The 24,727-nt window shown below is 41.1% G+C and overlaps 2 protein-coding genes across 6 annotated transcripts in view; both read left to right on the top strand.

Moving 5' to 3' along the window:
- Positions 1-7,852, top strand: part of LOC124131382 (TP53-binding protein 1-like) — a 71,709-nt gene extending 63,857 nt beyond the window's left edge. For 2 of the 3 annotated variants that reach the window (XM_048397332.1, XM_048397344.1), the window contains 3 exons: positions 4,587-4,660; positions 5,773-5,912; positions 6,843-7,852. In XM_048397332.1, the coding sequence (XP_048253289.1) occupies positions 4,587-4,660; positions 5,773-5,912; positions 6,843-7,021 (393 nt within the window). In that variant the 3' untranslated portion in view covers positions 7,022-7,852. The remainder of the gene's footprint in view (positions 1-4,586; positions 4,661-5,772; positions 5,913-6,842) is intronic. The other variant, XM_048397338.1, reaches the window with a different exon arrangement.
- Positions 7,853-14,854: 7,002 nt separating this feature from the next.
- Positions 14,855-24,727, top strand: part of LOC124131393 (oocyte zinc finger protein XlCOF6-like) — a 30,576-nt gene continuing 20,703 nt past the window's right edge. For 2 of the 3 annotated variants that reach the window (XR_007221695.1, XM_048397309.1), the window contains exon 1: positions 19,294-19,424. Coding sequence is in view for 2 of the 3 variants with exons in the window: in XM_048397309.1 (XP_048253266.1) it covers positions 19,393-19,424 (32 nt within the window). In the remaining variant the exon portion in view is untranslated. Of the gene's footprint in view, positions 14,946-19,222; positions 19,425-20,397; positions 23,309-24,727 lie in introns of those variants that run through there. The other variant, XM_046494655.2, reaches the window with a different exon arrangement.

The following is a 24,727-nucleotide window of genomic DNA, read 5'->3' as shown; positions in this document are numbered from 1 at the left end:
TACAGAGGTAGGCATCCCGTGTGTCCCATCAGTGGATCGTACACTCCTGTACAGAGGTAGGCATCCCCTGTGTGTCCCATCAGTGGATCGTACACTCCTGTACAGAGGTAGGCATCCCGTGTGTCCCATCAGTGGATCGAACACTCCTGTACAGAGGTAGGCATCCCCCGTGTGTCCCATCAGTGGATCGAACACTCCTGTACAGAGGTAGGCATCCCGTGTGTCCCATCAGTGGATTGAACACTCCTGTACAGAGGTAGGCATCCCCTGTGTGTCCCATTAGTGGATTGTACACTCCTGTACAGAGGTAGGCATCCCGTGTGTCCCATCAGTGGATCGTACACTCCTGTACAGAGGTAGGCATCCCCTGTGTGTCCCATCAGTTGATCGTACACTTCTGTACAGAGGTAGGCATCCCCTGCGTGTCCAATCAGTGGATCATACACTCCTGTACAGAGGTAGGCATCCCCTGTGTGTCCCATCAGTGGATTGTACACCCCTGTACAGAGGTAGGCATCCTGTGTGTCCGATCAGTGGATTGTACACTACTGTACAGAGGTAGGCATCCCCTGCGTGTCCCATCAGTGGATCAAACCCTCCTGTACAGAGGTAGGCATCCCCTGTGTGTCCCATCAGTGGATTGTACACTCCTGTACAGAGGTAGGCATCCCGTGTGTCCCATCAGTGGATCGTACACTCCTGTACAGAGGTAGGCATCCCCTGTGTGTCCCATCAGTGGATTGTACACTCCTGTACAGAGGTAGGCATCCCGAGTGTCCCATCAGTGGATCGTACACTCCTGTACAGAGGTAGGCATCCCCTGTGTGTCCCATCAGTGGATCGTACACTCCTGTACAGAGGTAGGTATCCCCTGCGTGTCCCATCAGTGGATCGTACACTCCTGTACAGAGGTAGGCATCCCCTGTGTGTCCCATCAGTGGATTGTACACTCCTGTACAGAGGTAGGCATCCCCCGTGTGTCCCATCAGTGGATCGTACACTCCTGTACAGAGGTAGGCATCCCCTGCGTGTCCCATCAGTGGATCATACACTCCTGTACAGAGGTAGGCATCCCGTGTGTCCCATCAGTGGATCGTACACTCCTGTACAGAGGTAGGCATCCCCTGTGTGTCCCATCAGTGGATCGTACACTCCTGTACAGAGGTAGGCATCCCGTGTGTCCCATCAGTGGATCGAACACTCCTGTACAGAGGTAGGCATCCCCCGTGTGTCCCATCAGTGGATCGAACACTCCTGTACAGAGGTAGGCATCCCGTGTGTCCCATCAGTGGATTGAACACTCCTGTACAGAGGTAGGCATCCCCTGTGTGTCCCATTAGTGGATTGTACACTCCTGTACAGAGGTAGGCATCCCCTGTGTGTCCCATCAGTTGATCGTACACTTCTGTACAGAGGTAGGCATCCCCTGTGTGTCCCATCAGTGGATTGTACACTCCTGTACAGAGGTAGGCATCCCGAGTGTCCCATCAGTGGATCGTACACTCCTGTACAGAGGTAGGCATCCCCTGTGTGTCCCATCAGTGGATCGTACACTCCTGTACAGAGGTAGGTATCCCCTGCGTGTCCCATCAGTGGATCGTACACTCCTGTACAGAGGTAGGCATCCCCTGTGTGTCCCATCAGTGGATTGTACACTCCTGTACAGAGGTAGGCATCCCCCGTGTGTCCCATCAGTGGATCGTACACTCCTGTACAGAGGTAGGCATCCCCTGCGTGTCCCATCAGTGGATCATACACTCCTGTACAGAGGTAGGCATCCCGTGTGTCCCATCAGTGGATCGTACACTCCTGTACAGAGGTAGGCATCCCCTGTGTGTCCCATCAGTGGATCGTACACTCCTGTACAGAGGTAGGCATCCCGTGTGTCCCATCAGTGGATCGAACACTCCTGTACAGAGGTAGGCATCCCCCGTGTGTCCCATCAGTGGATCGAACACTCCTGTACAGAGGTAGGCATCCCGTGTGTCCCATCAGTGGATTGAACACTCCTGTACAGAGGTAGGCATCCCCTGTGTGTCCCATTAGTGGATTGTACACTCCTGTACAGAGGTAGGCATCCCGTGTGTCCCATCAGTGGATCGTACACTCCTGTACAGAGGTAGGCATCCCCTGTGTGTCCCATCAGTTGATCGTACACTTCTGTACAGAGGTAGGCATCCCCTGCGTGTCCAATCAGTGGATCATACACTCCTGTACAGAGGTAGGCATCCCCTGTGTGTCCCATCATTGGATCGTACACTCCTGTACAGAGGTAGGCAACCCCTGTGTGTCCCATCAGTGGATTGAACACACCTGTACAGAGGTAGGCATCCCGTGTGTCCCATCAGTGGATTGTACACTCCTGTACAGAGGTAGGCATCCCCTGCGTGTCCCATCAGTGGATCAAACCCTCCTGTACAGAGGTAGGCATCCCCTGTGTGTCCCATCAGTGGATCGTACACTCCTGTACAGAGGTAGGCATCCCGTATGTCCCATCAGTGGATCGTACACTCCTGTACAGAGGTAGGCATCCCCTGTGTGTCCCATCAGTGGATCGTACACTCCTGTACAGAGGTAGGCATCCCGAGTGTCCCATCAGTGGATCGTACACTCCTGTACAGAGGTAGGCATCCCCTGTGTGTCCCATCAGTGGATCGTACACTCCTGTACAGAGGTAGGTATCCCCTGTGTGTCCCATCAGTGGATTGTACACTCCTGTACAGAGGTAGGCATCCCCTCTGTGTCCCATCAGTTGATCGTACACTTCTGTACAGAGGTAGGCATCCCCTGCGTGTCCAATCAGTGGATCATACACTCCTGTACAGAGGTAGGCATCCCGTGTGTCCCATCAGTGGATCATACACTCCTGTACAGAGGTAGGCATCCCGTGTGTCCCATCAGTGGATCGTACACTCCTGTACAGAGGTAGGCATCCCGTGTGTCCCATCAGTGGATCGTACACTCCTGTACAGAGGTAGGCATCCCCTGTGTGTCCCATCAGTTGATCGTACACTTCTGTACAGAGGTAGGCATCCCCTGCGTGTCCAATCAGTGGATCATACACTCCTGTACAGAGGTAGGCATCCCCTGTGTGTCCCATCAGTGGATCATACACTCCTGTACAGAGGTAAACATCCCCTGTGTGTCCCATCATTTACTCCTGTACAAATATAGTATTCTGTGGATATCATGGATATCTTTGGTGTGAGGGTAGTCTCAAATGAATGCTAACGAGAAGTGTCAAGCATCCGCAAATACCAACTGCATGTTGTGTGGTTTTGTTCTGACTTTGATTAGATTGGAACAGTTAGATTGTTTGGATGAATTTGAAGGTACAGTGATCCCTCGCTCCAAATAATTGATGAGCATTATAGACGCTCAGCGGTTTAACAGAGGTGGTGTTGTAGGTGACAGATATTAAAAAAAACAGTATACATGCTCTGCCTACCTAACATGATCTACGTTGCACCACGTTTCACAGTTTAAAAAAAGATTAGAATAGAAGTTGTTTATGATTCATAGTGTAAAAACATATTTATCAAGTATTAATATGCACTGTCAAAAATACACACCGCATCCCTTCAGCAAATTCAGGTTAATAAAGAGGTATGAAAAACTTGGTCAATAAAAATATGAAATTTCATATAAAACATCACTAGACATGGTGATTTACAATTTAAATTGTGTTTCCTGCTCTCCAAGGCATTGTTTCATATGCAGAGATTAAGATTACCTAGTGTATTTTCTCGTAAACTAAGCTGTGCACAAGTTTCCTCCCAATCTAGCAGTGATTCAATTAAAAAGTATCCAATGATACAACTTCAAAGAATTTTTATGCAATGGTCGGAAGAAATTGTATCTGAAATTATTTTATCAGGAATAATATATTCCAATATCATGTTTATTATTTTAGTTGCAGCTTTCACCATATATATTTAAAATTATAAGGACCATAAGCATAGCACTTTGGTACAGGTGGTATGCAGGATATTTTTATGTATGCAACAATCTGACCAGTCACCATAGGGACTTCCTGCGCTACATGTATTTCGATTGTGAAAATGTTGTGTTGACATTTAACAGTCAAACTGCCTCAAATATAACTTTAGCGAGTCATGGTACAGCATTTATGATATGTGTATCCATTCTCTTGCAACTTAAGTTTGTTTCAAGGCGTCATTAGGGGTAATCTGACCATGTATGCTGTAAATAACAGTGAGTTGTGCGATCTACCGATAAATTAATAAAATATATTTCAAACATCAGTCCAGATAAACAATGAACACCTTTTTATAACCAGATATTATAATAATAGGATTCAGTTCAGATTAGTTGACTAGTATTTCCGGTGTTACATGATTCCGGCGATCAGTTGATTATGTTTTTTGAGAAGGGGGAAAAACATTGTGTCATTGGAAAACTTGAGTTTATTAAAAATGTAAGTAGGCTTTGGGAGTCATGCTTTACTGCGCGCTATAACCGAGTTAACGCTATATTGAAGAGCGCAAAAGCGAGGGACCACTGTATCCATATTCCTGGATATGTTTGTAAATGTCTTGGCTACAGTGTAGGCTATGTTTGTCCAGGGCAGGCTGCTGGATCATAAGGCGTACATCCTGCCTGCTGGCATCAGTCTGGAGAGGAGGAAACTCATGGAATGGTGAGTGATGCAAGACAATCACATTGCTGGCATCCTTGACACCCCTGGCACTCAGTGAACATTGCTGGCATCCTTGACACCCCTGGTACTCAAGTGAACATTGCTGGCGTCCTTGACACCCCTGGCACTCAGTGAACATTGCTGGCGTCCTTGACACCCCTGGCACTCAGTGAACATTGCTGGCGTCCTTGACACCCCTGGCACTCTGTGAACATTGCTGGCGTCCTTGACGTCCCTGGCACTCAGTGAACATTGCTGGCGTCCTTGACACCCCTGGCACTCAGTGAACATTGCTGGCGTCCTTGACACACCTGGCACTCAGTGAACATTGCTGGCGTCCTTGACACCCCTGGCACTCAGTGAACATTGCTGGCGTCCTTGACACCCCTGGCACTCAGTGAACATTGCTGGCGTCCTTGACGTCCCTGGCACTCAGTGAACATTGCTGGCATCCTTGACACCCCTGGCACTCAGTGAACATTGCTGGTGTCCTTGACACCCCTGGCACTCAGTGAACATTGCTGGCGTCCTTGACACCCCTGGCACTCAGTGAACATTGCTGGCGTCCTTGACACCCCTGGCACTCAGTGAACATTGCTGGCGTCCTTGACGTCCCTGGCACTCAGTGAACATTGCTGGCGTCCTTGACACCCCTGGCACTCAGTGAACATTGCTGGCGTCCTTGACACCCCTGGTACTCAAGTGAACATTGCTGGCGTCCTTGACACCCCTGGCACTCAGTGAACATTGCTAGTGTCCTTGACACCCCTGGCACTCAGTGAACATTGCTGGCGTCCTTGACACCCCTGGCACTCAGTGAACATTGCTGGCATCCTTGACACCCCTGCCACTCAGTGAACATTGCTGGCGTCCTTGAAGTCACTGTATTGGCCCTTTAGTAGTGATGTGTATTGTAAAGACAAATTGTGTAGGCTGTTTGGTAGGGATGGGTATTCTCTAGACACATTGTGTAGGTCCTTTTGTAGGGATGGGTATTGTCAAGACACATTGTGTCCGCTCTATGGTGGGGATGAATATTGTCAAGACACATTGTGTCAGCTAATGGAGCTGAAAACCTCTGCATGGTACATGACCCATTATGTTGACTGCAGGAATGCTGGGGGCAGCTGTCTGGGAGGTCTTCAGGTCATGGTGGCATCCACTAACGTCAAGTTCCAGGATGCTTGGCGGTCAATACTGACCATCTCCAGGTGCCACCTGGTCAACAGACTGCCTGTTAAGAACAAAACAGGTAGGGATTAAGTTACTAACAGAACATTGTGGAATTTGAAGAAATGGCACAACCATTCTCAAAACTATTTTCTTGAAGTAGGGCCAATGTGTCAGCTGAATATTGAGAGTTGATGTATGTTATGTTGTAATTGTTTCTATTTCACTAAGAACTGTGATTATTTCAACTTGCTGACAATGACACATTCATACAGCACTTTTTTTGGAGAGTTACCTCCCCTGTATCATGGAAAACATTGCCTGTTCTTATAGCAATCTCATGAAAATCAGATCTTGGTTTGTGCTACTGCTAAACAAAGATCTGAGGACATCACATTGCGGGCCATGTCAGAACAACCTTTCATCTGACCAATCAGGGCATCGCTTATCAGATCATCATCAGAATCTGTTGGATAATGGATGCACTAGAGCTTCATTCAGACCATTAAACGAAATGTAGGGTGCACAGTTGCTGTTCCTCACATGATTGTTTTGAATCGGGTGATAGAGAAGTGCGTATTTAACTGTGCATTGAGGCTGCACATGAAGGACACAAATCAGGCAGTGTGTTTCTGCTGCAGGAAGGACATTGACATCTTCAAAATGGAGGAAAGTCTCATGTGACTAACTGCTATGGAAAACTTGAAGCTCATAAAATGATGAATTGATTGTTTTGAAGTTGAAAGTATTTCATCTATACTTTGCAGTGATTAATTGGCTTTTGGGGGATGGTAACAAAAATTATGGCAAACAGGATTTTGCCTTTGAAAAGTGTTTGAATTTTGACCAGAAATATCTGTATGAACCAGTTCTGTCATCTGAAGTAAGATGAAGCGTCAGCATTGTAAATTACCCACTGTAACAAGTTACAACACCCCCACAAATGACGATAAAACAGACATTAGGGATGAGTTCATCTCTAGCCATGCTGTAATGTGTCCATCTGTTTCAGAAGATTCAGTGAATGTTATTGTCACTGATTCCGGCTGTCCATCATCAGTACTTCACCAAGCCAAGCAGCTCAAAATACCCCTGGTCTCCACGGAGTGGGTGATTCAGTGCCTTATAAACGGACACTTGTTAGGCTACACGTCCCATCCCCAGTACACACATGACTATCAGGAGGCCTAACACACCTGGGAATCACACTGCCCACAGGTGACAGGGAAGAGTTTGAATATGCAGCCACAATGTTGTGAGAGAACGGTGTGTAAACTGGTAGTGGGACTATACACCGATGCATTGGTGGATTGAGACTTTTTACTTCTCGATACAAGTATCAAAGTCGCACACTTAGTAAAAGGTATTGATTCTAACTTTAAATGTATTCTTTAATAAATGTTACACCAAACACTAACTGCTAGCAAAAATGAGTAGTGAAAATGCAGATATTTTCATCCATTGCGCCATTACATGATACTGCCAGCAGTAAATCGTTGTGCTAGGTATTTGGCCATCCTGTCCATGAAAAAGGTGGCTTACACACCAATGATATGAACACGTGCAAATATCGTGATACGTATTGGATAGTGAGCAAGGTATCGTGATACGTATTGGATCCTACAGTTGGTGTATTGTCCCACCCTTAGTGCAAACTGTTAACCGTCAACCGTCTGTTATCATACAGAACATGGAATCTCTAAATGATAAAATCATGGGATTAATAATATATTTGCATACAGAGGATGAATGATTTATAGTAATATGAAAAATTGATGTTAAATGTACAGGGGTGAAAAAGTATATCTAGTTGTACATGAAAACTATTTTGACAACAATCAATTGAGTGTGCAGTGCACAGTGCAGAAGAACCATGTGAATAATAGAAATGAAATACATGGGGAAGTTTTGGGTGTGGATGTCATTCTTATGTCAGTAGATGACTGCCACAGTCTACTGCTGATAGATGTCTGGAACTAACTCCTGTTCATGGCAATAAAATAAAGCAATGCTTCTAGTGTCCACTTACTTTCACAGCTTTGTGTATGAGATTGAGCAGGAGCAACAAATGGGCCCCGGTCTAGCTCACTGAGTTGATGTCAGTAGTAAGGGGCAACAAATGGCCCCGGTCTAGATCTATGACACACCAGGATCTTGCTGATGGCCACATTACCGCAAAAGAAAATATTTATTCAGCAGCACTCCTTTCTACGGAAGCCTTTTAGGGCCATTTGTTTTTTTCTTGGAATATCAAGATACTAAGTTGAAATTTAAAGATACTATCTTGAAAATTTCAACTTAGTATGTATCTTGTAATTTCAAGATCATAACTTGAAATTTCAACTTAGTATATCTTGAAATTTCAACTTAGTATCTTGAAATGTCAAGATAGTATAAAAAAACACCAAATGGCCCTAAAAGGCTTCTGTACCTTTCACAAAGTCTTGATCTTAGATAGTGATCTTACTTCCTTAACATTGCTAAATAACATGTTGCGGTTTCTACACTATTTAAGGCAAGTGTGGCAACATATTTCAGGAGGAAAACTTGACAAACAAATATGTATAGAATGTATTGAAAACTTCAGTGACATTGACATGGCTGGAAATTTGGCTCTACCCTATCATGTACTGCGATGTCATGTCCACTGCATTAAAATGCTTAGACATTTGAACATAACATTGCAAAGATTGCTTTATTTTCTCTATGGGGGCACTGGTGGCCTAGTCTTCTGTCTAAGGTCCCGCAAATAGTTGCGCGTGCTTTGGGCATGTGAGAAATCTATGATTGTGGGTTCGAATTCCGGTTCGCCCCAATTATGTCTTTAGGTTTGTCAGCACCATACCCCTGCTGGTGGGATTCACTAAGGTGGTTGATGTCTGAGACTGGCATCACTTAGGGCTTTCATCCTCACTTTGATCTGACACGCTGTGATGGAACTGGAATACTGTTCAAAGCTGTGTTAAACCCAACTCTCACTCACTCTACAAGTACAGTAAACTACGGTTATAACGAACTCAAAGGGACTACTTTTTTTAGTTCGTTATAACCGTAGTTCGTTATAAGCATATATACAGCATAACTACAGCAAATAGTCACCTTCAGTGAATATGATTCTCCTGGTTTGTGCATGTGTTAGCAGAAGTGTACAGGATATCTGCCACAAGATATTTTTGTGTCTTCTTTAAGTGCTTCAGGTATTAGGATGAAAATTTTGGTTTGGGTACATGATGCAAACATATATATATATATGCAGATTAAAATGGATCCTCACTGAAACTTGAATTCACCCTTTCAACCGACTGAAAAAGTATTAATCATTGCTGCTTTAACCAAAGAGTTCGCGTTTGTTTGGTGTCATGGTAGAATGGAGATAACTTTTGTGTGTTTTCATTTTAGAGGTTCAAACTTTGATTTGATACCTATTGCTGTTGCGTTTGGGTTTAAATGAAATTAACATTGAAATCTAAATTGTAAATACACTTGGTTCGTCTCCAAGTTGTATTGCTCTAAACAATGAAGCGATGGGAGGTCATGTTGCTTCAACTGGCCCACTGATGCCACGTGCATGCATTCTACACATCAGGCCACAAGATGTTCATTTTAACAATTTCTTACAAATATTTTATTTTTAATCATTTTGCTTTTATTTTAAACATACTGTTCAGGGCATCTGTGTATGTTTAGTGTCGATGGATGTGATCCTGAATGTATTTAGTGTCTTCATGAACTAAGGATGACTAAAGAAAGAAGGGGACACATGTCTTGGTCTGGAGGTACCTGGGCCCAGTATCATCATGTGAGGTGGCGTGTTTGGTGGTGAGGTGGACAGGAAAATCTAAATAATTTATGCTGGCCTAGTGTGTTGACAATGCCTTGTTCTTGTTAGCTTTATATAGGCAGTAGAGTTGTACAGCACGAACACAATGAGCTTGGGGAATTTATCAGTGGCAGCATTAAGGTCTCATGCAGTTCCCTGTTTTGACTTCTACCATAGGTTCCCATATTTGTAAGTGAACAAATGACTTGTGTGTTTGTGATGGTGCCATGCAAACACCTCATCACTATTTGATGGTGGTTAATGGAAACATGCTCAATAAATTTCTTATGAATATGGAAAGGGTTTTGTTGAATTTGTTTAAAGAAGAAAATAGGTATTTGTATTTTCTATGAGATGGTATTGTCTGAGGACATAATTTGTAATTAGAAGGTATTTCTAATAATTATCCTGCCATAGTAATAACATAGTCACTTTGTATGTCACTGGAAATATAAGTTTTACATAGACATAACAAAGATAATGTTTTAGTTGAACTTAGTTTCTTTTATCAGTATTTCACAAAGTGTTGTTTCTTTCAAACATGTTCTGTACCAGTTCAGTCCTGGAACGATGAACAAGGTTAACGTAACGATAATAATGCAAGTTGTCAGGCCACACCATCTCAGTTTCTGAAATCATGAATTTAATTTCCGTGCATTAAATAAGATTATTATTCTTGTATGCACAATGTTTCAGTGGTAAGTTGTCAGTCATTGGAAGGAAACAGTGATTTTTAAAGTTGATTATTTTCATTTATGTGGGTTGTTGGATCTGTAAAGCCACTTGTTTCTAAAAGTATCTTCACTTCGTGCTTTCCTCCCACATTAAGCTGACACTTAAACATACTTCCATGACATAACTGGAATGCTGTTCAAAGCCGTGTTCAACCCAACTCATTCGCTCTAGAATATCACCTTGATGATTGAATATGATCCTTCAGGTTTGTGCATGGGTCAGAAATGTACAGATTCATATCTTCTAGTCTTCCTTTTTCTCCTGTCAGTGAGAAAAGATTCAGGTGGCTTACTGCCTGGATATTATGGGAGTGTTGCTAAAAGCAGGGTAAAACCCAGCTCACTCGCTTACTGTCAGCAGAGACACCTCATCATATTTTGGGGTTCCATTGTTTTTGTATGTAATTATTAGCTTATTTCATTGCATATTGTTATTACAAATCCTTTTGTAAATAAATGTCCAAATATATACCTTTTCTAATGTTGTTTTTCAACTGCCAAGTTAAAAAAGGTACATATGCCGTAAGAAACATTTTCTTCATATGTCCTTATCATGCTTCTTAGAGGTTAGTGGATGTAACCAACTCAACAGTTACGTCTTGTGTTCTTACCTGGGGGACCAAGTGCTTCCACCTTTGGTCCTGCTTACTGCCTCATTGTTTGCTTGCAATATGTTTTACAATCGTCTATCCAACACCTCAACATAGCAACTTTGCAGATTTTAATACTTAAATGAGTTGACACACAAATGCTTGACCAAAATTATATTTGAGAAAAGAGGAATAGCCAATTAAAAAAGACAGACGAAATCGTTACCTGGTTGAATGTAAACAGCATTTTCTCAGAAAATGTCAGAATTGAATTTAAACTGATTGGGAATTGTTGCCTTCTAACAGTAGTCCTCGTGTGGGAAGAACATGACAGTATCAATGGTAAGCATCAGGGATGATTAGGTTAGGAAACTCACCCTGACACAGGCTTTGCTGTCAAGGTTATGGAATTTGTCCTGGTGAGGTCTATTTACGAAGCTGACTTAATAGCGCTAGGATTGGTGTTAAAGATGTCGATGAGAAAACAATCTTAGCAAGTCTATTATCGAAGCTGACGTAGAATTAAGTTATCTCAAGAGTGAATGAGTGAGTGAGTTGGGTTTAACGCCGCTTTTAACAGTATTCCAGTTATATCGTGGGTGTCAGCTTAATGTGAGAGGAAAGCCCAAAGTGATGCAGGTCTCAGGAGTTTACCACTTCAGTTAAACCCACGAGCACGGGTATGGTGCTGACAAACCTAGAAACTGAACGAACCGGGATTCGAACCCACAAAGCAGGCATGCCCAAGGGATGCAACTGTGCACAGCGAATCCCGGCACCTTAGATGACTGGGCCAACCGTGCCCCCTAAGTTTATGACAAAAACTAAGACATGGTCGGACCTGTCTTAGGAGTTTATGACCCAGTGCTAGTTCTGACCATATATCTTGCAGCTGCTATTTTATGCGTTTCAAGCCCCTGTGTCTGATCCTTTAGACCCTTTTATCTTGAACTCAGAAGCTCCGACGTTCATACAGTTCGGCCCTAACTTTATTAATGTTCATTCTCCAATGAACTCCCACAAAGTGAAACTAAATTCTTAACTACCTTGTCGTGTTTGTTGTTTAATGCCGCACTCAGCAATAGACCAGCTCTATGACAGGTCTGTAAATAGTCGAGTCTGGACCAGACAATATTTTAAATTCAATACAAATGAAAATGATATACTAACTGTTTTTGAATGAAAAGATTCTAAGGAAAATTACAAATTCAATAATATGTGACAAAGAATGAATTCCTGGCAGTCAACCTCATCTGCGAGCAGAGCATTTGTCCTCCTTATCTCAAAATATAAGATGATGGTTGGAATGACTTATCATACATGTAGCAGACTCTATGACTCAATGATGCGGTCAACTCTTAACTATGGTGCTTGTATATAGAGAATGACGAAACATTCATGTGTTTAAGCCATACAGAATTGAGCGGCACTTTTCTTCCTACGTCTCTGGAAATACCAAAAACGCTCCTGGTGTTTACATTGGACAGTTCCCCGGGGTTGTACAATACTAGGGGTGTATTGCTATACCGTATGTATACGCGACTACGCAATATGGACGAACATCGCCTGACCCTGTGGTCACATGATTGGGCAACTCAAAGCAAAAAAACAAGTAGACAACACGGTTTTACAAGATGCTTCGTCATTTGAATGTTCAACATTTCATCCCGCTTAAAAGACTACTATAAACATGATAAAAAGAAGTATTATGAGGAAAGTAAAAGACAAGATTTTAGGTGGAATCAGGAATTACTCCAGTCGTATGCGAGAAGGGGGTTCGGAGGAAACAAACCCCCCAAAAAACAAAAACACAAACCACTACCCCCCACCCCCCCAAAAAAAACCAAAACAAACAACAACAAAAACAAACAGATCGCTACGTCAATCTGTTCCTGGATCAAAGAAAATGGTTTGACTGCTCAGACCTTTACTTCCAAGTCTACTTTAACTGCATTGAAAGAGCTCAGCTGTTCACCTCCTGTGAACATGTTTTGGATGACCAATATAAGTGATGTGGATGAGGTAAGTTGTATCCTTCCTCCCCCTTGTCATGCTATGCCACTGCCATAAGGTTGCATAAATGTAAGCAGTGATGAATGCGGGAGTGGCCATTTTACTGTCTTAATAAATTGTTCAACAATGATAAACGTTAACGAATGGAAAAGAACAGATCTTCATTAGTATTTTGAAACCTAAACTTCATTCAAAAGTAGTCTTTTTAACTATCCGGCTAAACGCCTTAGTATTGTTCTCTTCATCTTCTCAAGACAAGGGCATTACAACCCTTGCCGAATCAGGCTGGAATTTCGTGGCTCGATGGTAGCGCCACCAGAAGCTGTCTTACGTCCCTTCTGTGTCCCTCCTATTGACCAGGTAGTTTCCATCTCTCATATCACTTGCTTTTGCTTCCAACAAAATGTTGGCGACTAAGTGAAGACGATCTGATCGATAATCAAGATTGATATTGTAATAAAACAGGTCTTACCCCGCAAAGTGCATCAAATCATTCGAGCTACATGATTAAAAACATGAAAAAGTTTGGAAAATATCTGTTGACGAGTTGGCGGTGCACATGTCTTGCAAATCCTCCAATCGACCGAAATCTGCACGACAGTTTACGGCACTGAAGATGCTTTTCTGTATCTTCTCCTTTTGAACATCACTTAATAAAACGGTAAAAGTGTTTGTCCCAGCAATTTTACCAATTTCACAACCATTTGTGCCTTCAGATTACATATTTATGATAAGTTGTTTCTGGTAAGGGGTCACATATTTGCCTCTTCACCCCATATCACTGAAGCAGACGTCATAACTACTAAATAACTACTTGAATATAAACTAACTACATCCAAACTGACTAACTTCGTACCATTTTCAACTGAGGCGGGAAGTTGGTTCAGAAAATCAATGGTATCTTTTATGTAGGTTTTGACATGTTTATTGATTGGTTTTAGCACTTTATCCATAAGGTCGCTGTTTCTGTGGGTGGTACATTTTGGTCCAGCAATTATGGTCGTAATTCTAAATCATTTACGGGGATATATCTGTATTAACTTTCTGACTATTTATATTAGTCTCGCATAATTCCTGTAAAGAGTGACTGGTTACAAGTTTTAGCTCAATAGTTGTATGTGTATATTATTTCATTTATATTGTAACGAGGTGAGACTCAAATAAACAATCTGTCTGTCTTTCAACGGAAACAATACAGTGGTGCGCGTGATGTGATATTTGCACTATCGCACGTGCGATTTTTACGCTCCGCCCACTCATGAATATTGTAGACTTAAGACCATTGTAGGTTTAAAGGCACAACATCTGTACGTCTAACTATGGGTAATGAACTAAATTTTTTACATTTCAAATTAAAACATAAAATGTGCCTGCCCGCCGGGTCAAAAGTAATTAAATCGACGCTTAATTTGTGATGCAATTAGTTGACTGCAATAAGAATTAGTATAATTCAATTTCCAAGAATACCATAGCTGTTATCAGAAAAAAAAAACATTATCTCAAGATAGCGAGGTATTATTACCAGGTATAAGTGGTAGGTGTTGAACAAGGCTTACACTGAGGAGACAATATACAAAACAAAGTTAATTTCAGTCTTTTTACAGTTAAAACCTACTTACAAAACCAAATAAATTTGCAAAAGGCTATATATTGCTCATAACACAGTTCAGTGTATAAGGCAATAGTCTATAGGCTAACTTAAATCATGTTTTTTTTAAAATTTGATTTGTTTCATTGTTCCCTTTGTTCATGTTAGGAATCATTCAGAAAGTTTATTTCCATTGACTACTGAGCAGAAAGTCTGTCTACATGACACTTTTTATGGATAACAACTTATCTTATTCTGTGTCACGACGTATCAGAGCGACTTCTTGCCCTTTCAACAGGTGAAAACTGTGGAAGACTGTCGGTTGTAATGAATCAGTCATGAGTTACGTCCCTTGTCGAAAAAGCACTTGGTAAGTTATGATACGACGATGTGTGAACGTATTCGGTGATAATATTCGCACCACATGTTATCCGTTTGCCTTAGGGCTTTTATAAGGAATGATGAACGTGTTCAACGTATCTCTAGTATATTTTCTCGTTTGCAACGTTTTTCAGACGCAATATACGCGTACTAATCTTACTGTCCTGTTTTCGATAGGCGCTCCCGTATGATTGTAGATAAGTTGTTAATCTTTTAATAGTAAGAATCACTCCCATTTGTTGATTATGTTAGATGAAAGCTTAAGGTTTCCTGAAGTGGCAATTATATTCATACAAATGTCATTGAAAATGACTTGACAGGATAAAAACGAGATTTTGATCATGTTAATCATACTTTATATGTAGACTTAATAAAAAGTTAAAATTGAAAAAAAGAGCAGGATATCAAGAATAGTATATTAACACTGAAGTATCTAGACTCTGTTTTCTATTCAATATTTGCTACAAAGTATAATTTCCAAAACATTGATCTTTGATATAGATTCAATCAAAGATTCCATACTAATCTTTTATTTTAATATAAACTGACACTTTTTTACACAAATCAAAGGTGATGCGGAAGTCCCACTCTAATTCAACCATGTTGCTTGTAGTTTAGCATTGTTTAGTGATGCTAGACACTGACTATATACCGATATAGTCTTTGTTCTACCTTAGTGTGCACACTGTATATGTCCTCTGCAACATTGTTGCAAGGCCAACATGTGATAAGGTACTGTGACTTCCTGGTAATTATAAGAGAATAACCAAATCCCTGCAAGGAATCGCGGGTTATTTAGCCCTTGGTGTGGGACAAAATTCATTTGTGAGTGAGGCATAATCTGCAATCCTGAGTTTTGAGTTGGTTATTCTATGTGTAACGCGGAGTTTGGTAAAGGAATCAGAAATGCAGGTCGAAATTCTCAAGATGACAGTTTCATAGCAGATGGCATTAGCTATAAACATTGATGAAAGGCCTGTGGATATATATATATAAATATATACACCGTTGAGATATGCAACATACCCAGTCGTGGGTTCTAGGGGTGGCCACACCCCTCTTTTTTACATCTTATGTCATTGTGGATGTACATTGCCTACCATGTAACATGTTGATTGGGTGTTAAAGCAAAATTGATAGTGGTTTATACACATAACATGCACAAGAAGATGTGTTGTAATGTACATACTGACAAACACAGGTTATCTATAGTGAAGACGATTACATTTATCCATAGCACACTGCAATGTATATAATAACTCTGTATAATGTATAAAATACCTATTCTAATCACTCACCTCATCATATATACATTCATTCATACATGCTAAGTTAGGTGCAGTCACATAAGCCCCTGTCACTGAATAAAAGGAGCTGGGGTAAGACAATAGAGACCCAGTGAAACAAGCGCAATGCCGACTGTGCTGTTGTAATAGTACAACACGTTACATTGGATGGAACTACAGTGCTGGAACTAAGGCCGAAGAAATGAAATAGAAGCTGAAATTAACATACCGTATATCGCCGTCTATAAAGAGACCCTACGTATGAGGCGACCCCCCTGTACAAGACTTCAAAATCGATGCTAATTTATATACCCCATCTGTAAAGCAAATTGGAATGAAGCATGTCACTAGTGTGTACACCATGTACACAATCCCTACATTTGCAATAAAAACATGTTTGTCTTCCCCAGAAAGAAATACATCGTATCCCTTCAGTGAATTCAGGGAAACGAACACATCATAACAATTAAAGTTGGTTAATACAAATTTGAGATAAAAAAGACACTAGACATGATGATTTACCTAATAAATTGTATTTCCTTTTCTGATAGGCATTGTTTTATATGCAGAGATTAAGATTACTGTTTGTATTTTCTCGTAAACTAAGCCGGAAGTAGCAGTCAGCTGTTCACACGTTTCTCTGAATCTTTCGGTGATTTGGTTAAAAATTAAAAGAAAACTTTAAAGAATTTTGATACAGTGATCTTAAGAATTGTATCTGAAACTATTGTTTTCAGGAATAATTTATTCCATGTTATTTTAGTCGAGCTTTACTATATATATTTGAAATAAATTAATAACCATAACCTGATCGCTATTGCCGTATAAGACGACGCCCTCTTGAAAGCCCCCTAATTCTAGGTAAGAAAAACTCACCTTATAAACAGCCATAAACGGTACACTTGATAATATATGCGTAACGAGTAGTAACAAACTTCCTTGCATAATTAATCTAGAGTTACGTTCCTTGTCCTTATCACACAGACTATGCTGAAATTAACTCCCTTTGTCTGTCAAGGATCAAGCTCCTTCCCAGCGTGTGGCACCTTTGTTACACTCTGGGTAACATCGCTGCCATCAGTGTGGGCAAGGCCATGACAAGATTCTTGAAATTTGCCCTCTAACCCCAAATATAGACATATTATATTTTTGTTTATGTCTTTGGGAATGCCATCATAGTGAATTTTGTAAATGTTTACCATTTTGTTTGTTCGATCAGATTGGTTCTAGATTGCAGACTAACGGAAAATCACCCAACTTGCCCTTTACATTCTTACAATACCATTTACATCATAGTTGAAATGAAATAGAAATTCAGATTGACAAACAAAGAAAATAACTGAGCTGTGATAAAAGTATTTGGCGTCATGGCAGCCATCACTTGTTTGTGAATATAACGTTCAGTCGGTTGCGAGTTAAACTCCAAGCATGGTTGTGGCCACCTATCGCATTGGGGAGCTTTGACTGGTGGCAGTGATAGTATAGAGAACTCCGTGAATGGGCTATTGCTATGAGGGGCCTGGTCAAGGATAACAACACCAGCAGACGATGGTGCTAAAGATGGCAACCTAGTTGTATTTTCTTCTTATTCCCATCCCCCTCCTACAGGTAATGTTTGTGAAGACATTCAGGGATCCATTCCTCCCTCACAAATCTGTGATCCAACTAAAAAAACCTAGTGTGTAACATCCACATATGACAGTAAAACTTCAGCTCCATGACCCCTGCATGATATTTTAAGGAAATCATAATCCATGGCTAGAAATAGTAAAATGTCATTTATGCATTGTTAGGGTTAGGTTGCCGTAACCCAGGCAAAATTTGAAGTAGGGGTCATGGGCAGAGTCCTTTTCCATGTGACATCTAAAAGGATTGTGGAAAACAACTATCAGCTTGTCTTTTGCTATCAGTGTACACAATCTTTCTCAAAAGCTGAAAAAGAGGAAATGGTTCTTGGTCACGTTTGGCTTGTCATGATAAATCCTGGTTTCAAGTCACTTTTATTGCCAATCAAATAAATATTTTTCAAATTTCCTGCAGCATATAAAACAGGCTATGTTGTTTATTCTGAACAACTGATATAGTATTGAACATCTGAGGTCAATGTGTTCTGGCTGTGTTTGTTGGTATTCTTGGGGTTGGGGGTGGGGGGGGGGGGCGGGGGGGGGGGGGGGGGATGAAAAGTGTTCCTCTCTCATCTCTTTTGTTTTCAGTAGCAAAGAGTGAAGTTCCCCTACCATTATAATTTTTTGGCAGCCAAAGGTTGCATGTACCTTGATACTACAAAGTACTACAGTATGATTCATATCATGACCTTTTATCAAAACGTTCCTTGTTGGTCAGACAGAAATATCCTTTACTTAAGGGTGTACTAGGATCCAGCATGTTTGATGCGAGTCATTCAGACACTGCCTGATGTCTGTTCACTCCATGGACTAGAACCATTTGACAGTTAATGATTACACTTATTACAAAGTCACAATGTCTCAGTTGACACAAAGCACTAATTACAACATCTATGTACCATCAAGCACAGTCCATCTTCGAGAACATACTGTTCTCTTTATTATATAAATACAGTAAGTTTGTTTGAAATATTACTGTATGATTATGAGGGCTGATTTTAAGTCCTAATTGCTTTCCCTTTCTGTGTGATGAAGACTTTATACCAAACACTGGAGAAAAAACCAGTGTGACAGTTTTTACCTGGATGTCTTTGAAAGAAAAACATATTTGGGTACAAAACACCTTGAAAGTGTGAACATCAACCTCTGCTAACTATGGTTTTGAATCCTTGGGTACTAGCACTGAAGGAGTGGTGATAAATTTTGATATTTATGTACATATTAATTTCATATATATAAGAAATTGATTTTCTTTCCCTGTTTACACTACTTGGATACATGATACCATAGCTACTTCCACAACTTGTAAGCTTCAATCAGACTTCAGATGACTTCTATTGCTTTTATTTACACAGACCTCAAGTCCAGTGACAGATTCTAGCACCAGACTTGACACAGTGTACCTGGAAGTGGAGATTCACGTGATATGTGTCCCACCTTGCTGTCATGGAGAGTCTGGCTGAGGAGATATGGCTGAAGGTTACTGTTGTCCGCAAAGTAGCATCGTCGCAGATTGTCCGAGCTGATGGAGAATCATTTTGTAGTCCAGATACAGAAGTATGTAACTAACCTAATTAAATACCGCAGTGAGTGAATGTTAGTTTATGTGCAAACAAAATAACTCCTACAAAGATTCCTCTACTTGGCATTTTGAGCAGTAGTAGTCTCCATTACCATGATTTCCACATGCTTGGGAAGGTCTTCAGCAACCCATGCTTGTTGTAAGAGGCGACTGTGCTTGTTGTAAGAGGCGACTTACAGGATCCTGTGGTCAGGCTCGCTGACTTGGTTGATACAGATCATAGTATCCTAGTTGCTTAGATTGATGCTCTTGATGTCAATCACTGGATCGTCTGGTACAGACCTCCATCATATAGCTGGAATATTGCTGAGTGCGGCGTTAAACAACAAACAAGCATGCTTGTGAGAAGGGCTGTGTACAACCTGGTAGATTGCTTTTCCTGGACCTTTGGCATACCTGGTTCAGACTAGATTATTCACAGTTATTTGTACAACTATTTAGCTGGAATACTGTGGCATAAAGCAACATTCACTCTCTGACATTCTCAGTAATGATGTCCTCAGCAGGCCTGACTTAGGGAGGATGTTCATCTCAGTACATCAGCCAGTGTCAGGGATCATTGTTCAGTACAATGAAGGTGTTTATTAGCTGAGGGTAAAATGGAAGCATGGTATCTACTGCAGATATACAAGATTTATGCATCCATTTGCATCTATGTACCAGTTCATAACAACTTTTATAAACCTCCTCTATGTTTTGTTATTTAAAGTTAGATATCCCTATAACATGTTTTGATGGCATCGTAAGACACATAAGTGTAGGCATGAAATGAAACACTTGTGGTATACCTTATAAACAAAGATCAGAATGAGTTTAGTCTTTGATGCAGATATGAGTAGTTTCCAGAAGCAACGTTTTGTCAAGCATACCAGGTGTTGTTGTGATATATTTCTTTTACTTCTGTTTCCACATACCTTGAGATTTCTCTATTACTTCCGTGTCTTACAGACTGAGGACAAACCAGTGTTAATGAAAGTTGGAGAGAAGAAAAATGTGTATGGTTCAAGGCCACAAGGGGGAGATAATTCACACTCATCTCATCAGTGTTCAAAATTCGTTCCAAATGAATCATTGTCCACGGTGCTGATTCTTTCTAATGATGTGGAGATCCACTTTTCAAAGTCAGTGGTTAATTGGAGTGATGCTTTTATTTCACCAGAAAAGATATGTGTTGCAGCTAATGTTGTTTCTATGAGGAATAAACTCACAGCAAGAAGGAACACCTCTGACTTATATACTAACATCACTCCCAAACTAGAAAGTCATCACCCTGAAGCCATGCCCCAGAATGTGAGTTCATCATGCGCTGGCCCCAGTGGTCAGGTTCCACAGGTTGGGTCCTCAGTTAAGCAGGATGAAGTGAACAAAATAGCTGATGCCTCGAGGATGGCTGGTATTGAATTTTGTGAATCAGTTTCATCAGCATTTTCCAATACTGCGGCTTATTTGTCAACACCTTCCAATACAAGTGTGGTGAAGCCAGCTGAGGTAGAACGTAGTTGTCAACTATATGTTGGTGAAAACACCTTGATGTCAGCACCCTGGGAATACACACCATGGCCAAGTGGGGATGCAGAACGTCAAGACCACTCTGAAACTGATGACTGTGAAGATTTTAAAGATACCAGCTTGAAACCTGTAAGAATTAATGGGGTATCTCAAGCACACAAATGGTTTAAGAGAATTAAGAGAAGTATCATCTTAAAAAAGAAAGGGTTACACAGAAGACACAGTTGTTCAGACTGCAAAATTGTCTTCCCTTTGCAGAGACTGTATTTGAGGCACAAAGAGGAAAACATGATGAAGAAGCTTGAATGTGACCTGTGTGAGAAGATGTTTGTGTCTCCGTGTCGGCTGAAACAACATTATCATGGACATTATAAGGAACAGGGCAACAATGTGATGTGTCTTCTTTGTAAAAAATGTTTTTCTTCCAGGATGACATTCCTGAAACACAGATGTCAAAGAAGACATATATGTAGAATCTGTCATGAAAGTTTTGCCAATCAAACCCTTATGAACGGACACATAGAAGTATCTCATGATGGAGGGTACAGATGTTATACATGTGCCAAGATATTTTCTTGTGAGGTGAATCTACACAGACATCAAAAGAGTTGTGCAAGGTCGGTACAGGCTCAGAAGCTAGCAGATGGTGTTTACCAGTGTCTTATTTGTGGAATGACATATCAGAGCATATCATTGTTTGTGAAACACAGAAAAAACATCACTACAGACAACTTAGTCAAGTGTAGCATATGTGCACAGACATTCACTAGTGATTGTCAGCTATCGCAGCATACCGGTGAACATGGGGTAAACATCAGGGCCAAGACTTGCCGAGACCAGACACAGCTACTGAGACTCCAGCATGAGATCAGTAAGGGTGGGTTACCTGACACAGCATTCAAATGTGAGTCATGCCATCTGCAGTTTCACAGCAAATGTGGCCTGAGAAGACACACCACACTGAGAAATTGTCCCAAAGAGGGTGGGAAGGATATAGGGAATAAAATAGAACCTTATTTTTGTGAAAATTGTAACAAAGTATATTCAACAAAAACAAGCATATTCCGTCATAAAGTTTCCAAGAAGTGGTGTAGATATTATTGCTGCAACACTTGTTCCAAACATTTTTCAAGCCAAAAGCTGCTTGAGAGTCACACCATGACCCACTTGGAACAGACCGAGGATGGAGGGTACCACTGCTCGGTCTGTGACAAGACCTACAGCAGGAGAACCAGCTACCTGAAGCATAAGAGACGTGCCCAGTGTGATCTGACACATTTCCTCAAGTGCAAGCTTTGTTTCAAAGTGTATGCTAGTGGTAAGGCACTTAATACACATCACAAAGTATCTCACCCTAATGGAGCAATTTTCTGTTGTAACATTTGTGATAGGTATTTTTCTTCTTCAAAAGCTCTTGTCAAACATGAAGCATTGAGGAGATGTACGAAGCCGAGAGTTTCGGGGGCAAGTGGTGAGGGGACCCAGTCCATGCAGTGTGAGACTTGCGGGAAGATCTACTCCAACCAGTCCAACCTCAACCGACACAGGTTGAAACACTCTGGAGAACGGCCATATTCCTGCTTGGAGTGTGGACTGAAGTTTGCTGATAAGTTTATTCTGAAGAATCATGTGCATAACATTCATGTAGGCACTCGACCATTCTTGTGCCAAGTGTGTGGGAAGAGGTTCAAGACTCGTACCCACGTGGAGCGTCACTCCCGGGGGCACACTGACTTCAGACTGCCCTGCACGATGTGTAACAAACGGTACAAACATGCTCAGGACTTGAACAAACATCAGAAGAAGGCACATGATTCTTCCTTGCAAAGTCTTGCATGATGTGGATGCTGAAGTATTTTATGCATCAGCTAAAAACTGATGGACATTTTATTTTACTTTATACTTCATGCAATTCAGTTTGCAGTGTAATAAACCTTGGAAGATCTGCTTACTACATCTATTTCACTCATTCAGATGCTATTGCACATAAGAAATTATGATTATGTAAAAAAAAAACCAACATATTTTGTCACACACTGCCAGTATTAATTAATAGCACTCCAAAGTATGACCTCATCATATTTTCAGTCTATTCATATTATGCCATAGTGGTCAAAGCGGTAGTGAGCTGAGAATCATTATCAAAGTGTCACGCGTTGTGTAAGGGTAAGAATCCTAGAACTGTAAAACAAAGTGCCTGGGACTTTACAGATATAATCCGTGAATATTGTAATGACTGCCTCCGTGGTCTCGTGGTAGAGTGTCCACCCTGAGAGCGGAAGTTCTGGGGTTCGACCCACGGCCGCATCATACCAAAAGGTGTTAAAAGATGGTACTTGTTGGTACCCTGCCTGGCGTTCAGCATTAAGGGGCTAAAACAAGGACTGGTTGGAGTCAGTATACTGTGTCTGAGTGGGGTATTCATGTTAAACTGCAGCATGGTATCTCAGTGGGCTAGCACTATAAAATTTGGCATTAGTCCAGTCTAGTACAAACAGCCACACACATGCATGCACATCGCTACATACGTGCAATAATGTTGAACGCGATGCTTAACCCCATTTCACCTCGCCTCACCTGAACATTGTAAAGTCCCCATCATGAAATTTACGTCACTTGGAAAACACTGGGATGCAATTTATGAAAAAATGCTTCGATGTGTAATCCTTGTTTACACTAACCACCTCAGTTTCAGTTTAGCAAGCTTTTGAAACAAGGCTTGATTACTGCAGATTACATAAGAGTATGCAACATTGCAGTGATGTGATATTTGTGATTGTAGATGATGTTTGGGAGTTTTTGATGAATTGTCTCCAGCTGCATTGATTATTGGTCTTGTTGAAATAGATTAGCTGAGATAATAAATATGTAACTTTCTGATGCTAACATGTTATATTGTCTATTTTCACTAATAAAGTATGGTAAAATCAGACATAGTTTATTGAATTATTAACTCAACTGAACCAGTGATCAAGTGGACTTAGGCCAATTTGCAGCATCTGTTGTCTCTCATCCTGACATAAAATTTCAGATATTTTACATCTCTGAATCCATGCTGAAATGCCACCATTGAGAAATGGTTACAGAATTCTGGATTGACTTTGAACATTGGCATTATCACAATACTGGTATTTAAATTCAGCCTAATCAAAGTCAAGTGAGGTTAAGTTGTGGCTCATCTGTCCGTCTCATTATAACGTTTACATTTTCAACATCTCTCATACTCAAAGGCTGTTGAAGCTGAAATTTTGCATAAATGGAGCAACTATGGTATCTGTAAAAGGTACTCACAGACTCAACACATTTTTAACATGACTACCAAGGCAGCCACATTGAAAAGGTCAAAATGTGCTCATATCATACTCGCATCATAATGAAACATATTTGCTTTTTGCATATTGTGTTTTTTACCCAGCTTCGACCATTGACCTGTGTATCCTGCATACACTTGTAGCCACTTTGTAGGCAGTATGGTTTCACGATACATGTCAATGAACTACATTGGGATAGTAATATTCAAATGTGCCCTGTAGATTCCTTTCTAGCTCACCAGACTGAAAGTCTGTTGTCAACATTGTCTTCTCAGAAACCACTGGACAATTGAAACTGATACTTCCTATCTTTTCCCCCTCCAATGATGACAGTTGAAGTGTGAGTGAGTTATACTTAGAGTCATGTCAGCAGTATTTCAGCCATATCTGCTATGAGGCTCAGACTTGAAACTTTGTGTAAAGTAACTTTAATTGTTGTGTTCATTGTTCAAACAATG

This window comes from Haliotis rufescens, unplaced genomic scaffold, assembly GCF_023055435.1.
Source record: "Haliotis rufescens isolate VD_foot unplaced genomic scaffold, xgHalRufe1.0.p SCAF_1, whole genome shotgun sequence".
Taxonomy (NCBI): Eukaryota; Metazoa; Mollusca; class Gastropoda; order Lepetellida; family Haliotidae; genus Haliotis; species Haliotis rufescens.
This window is presented reverse-complemented; position numbering and strand designations above follow the sequence as displayed.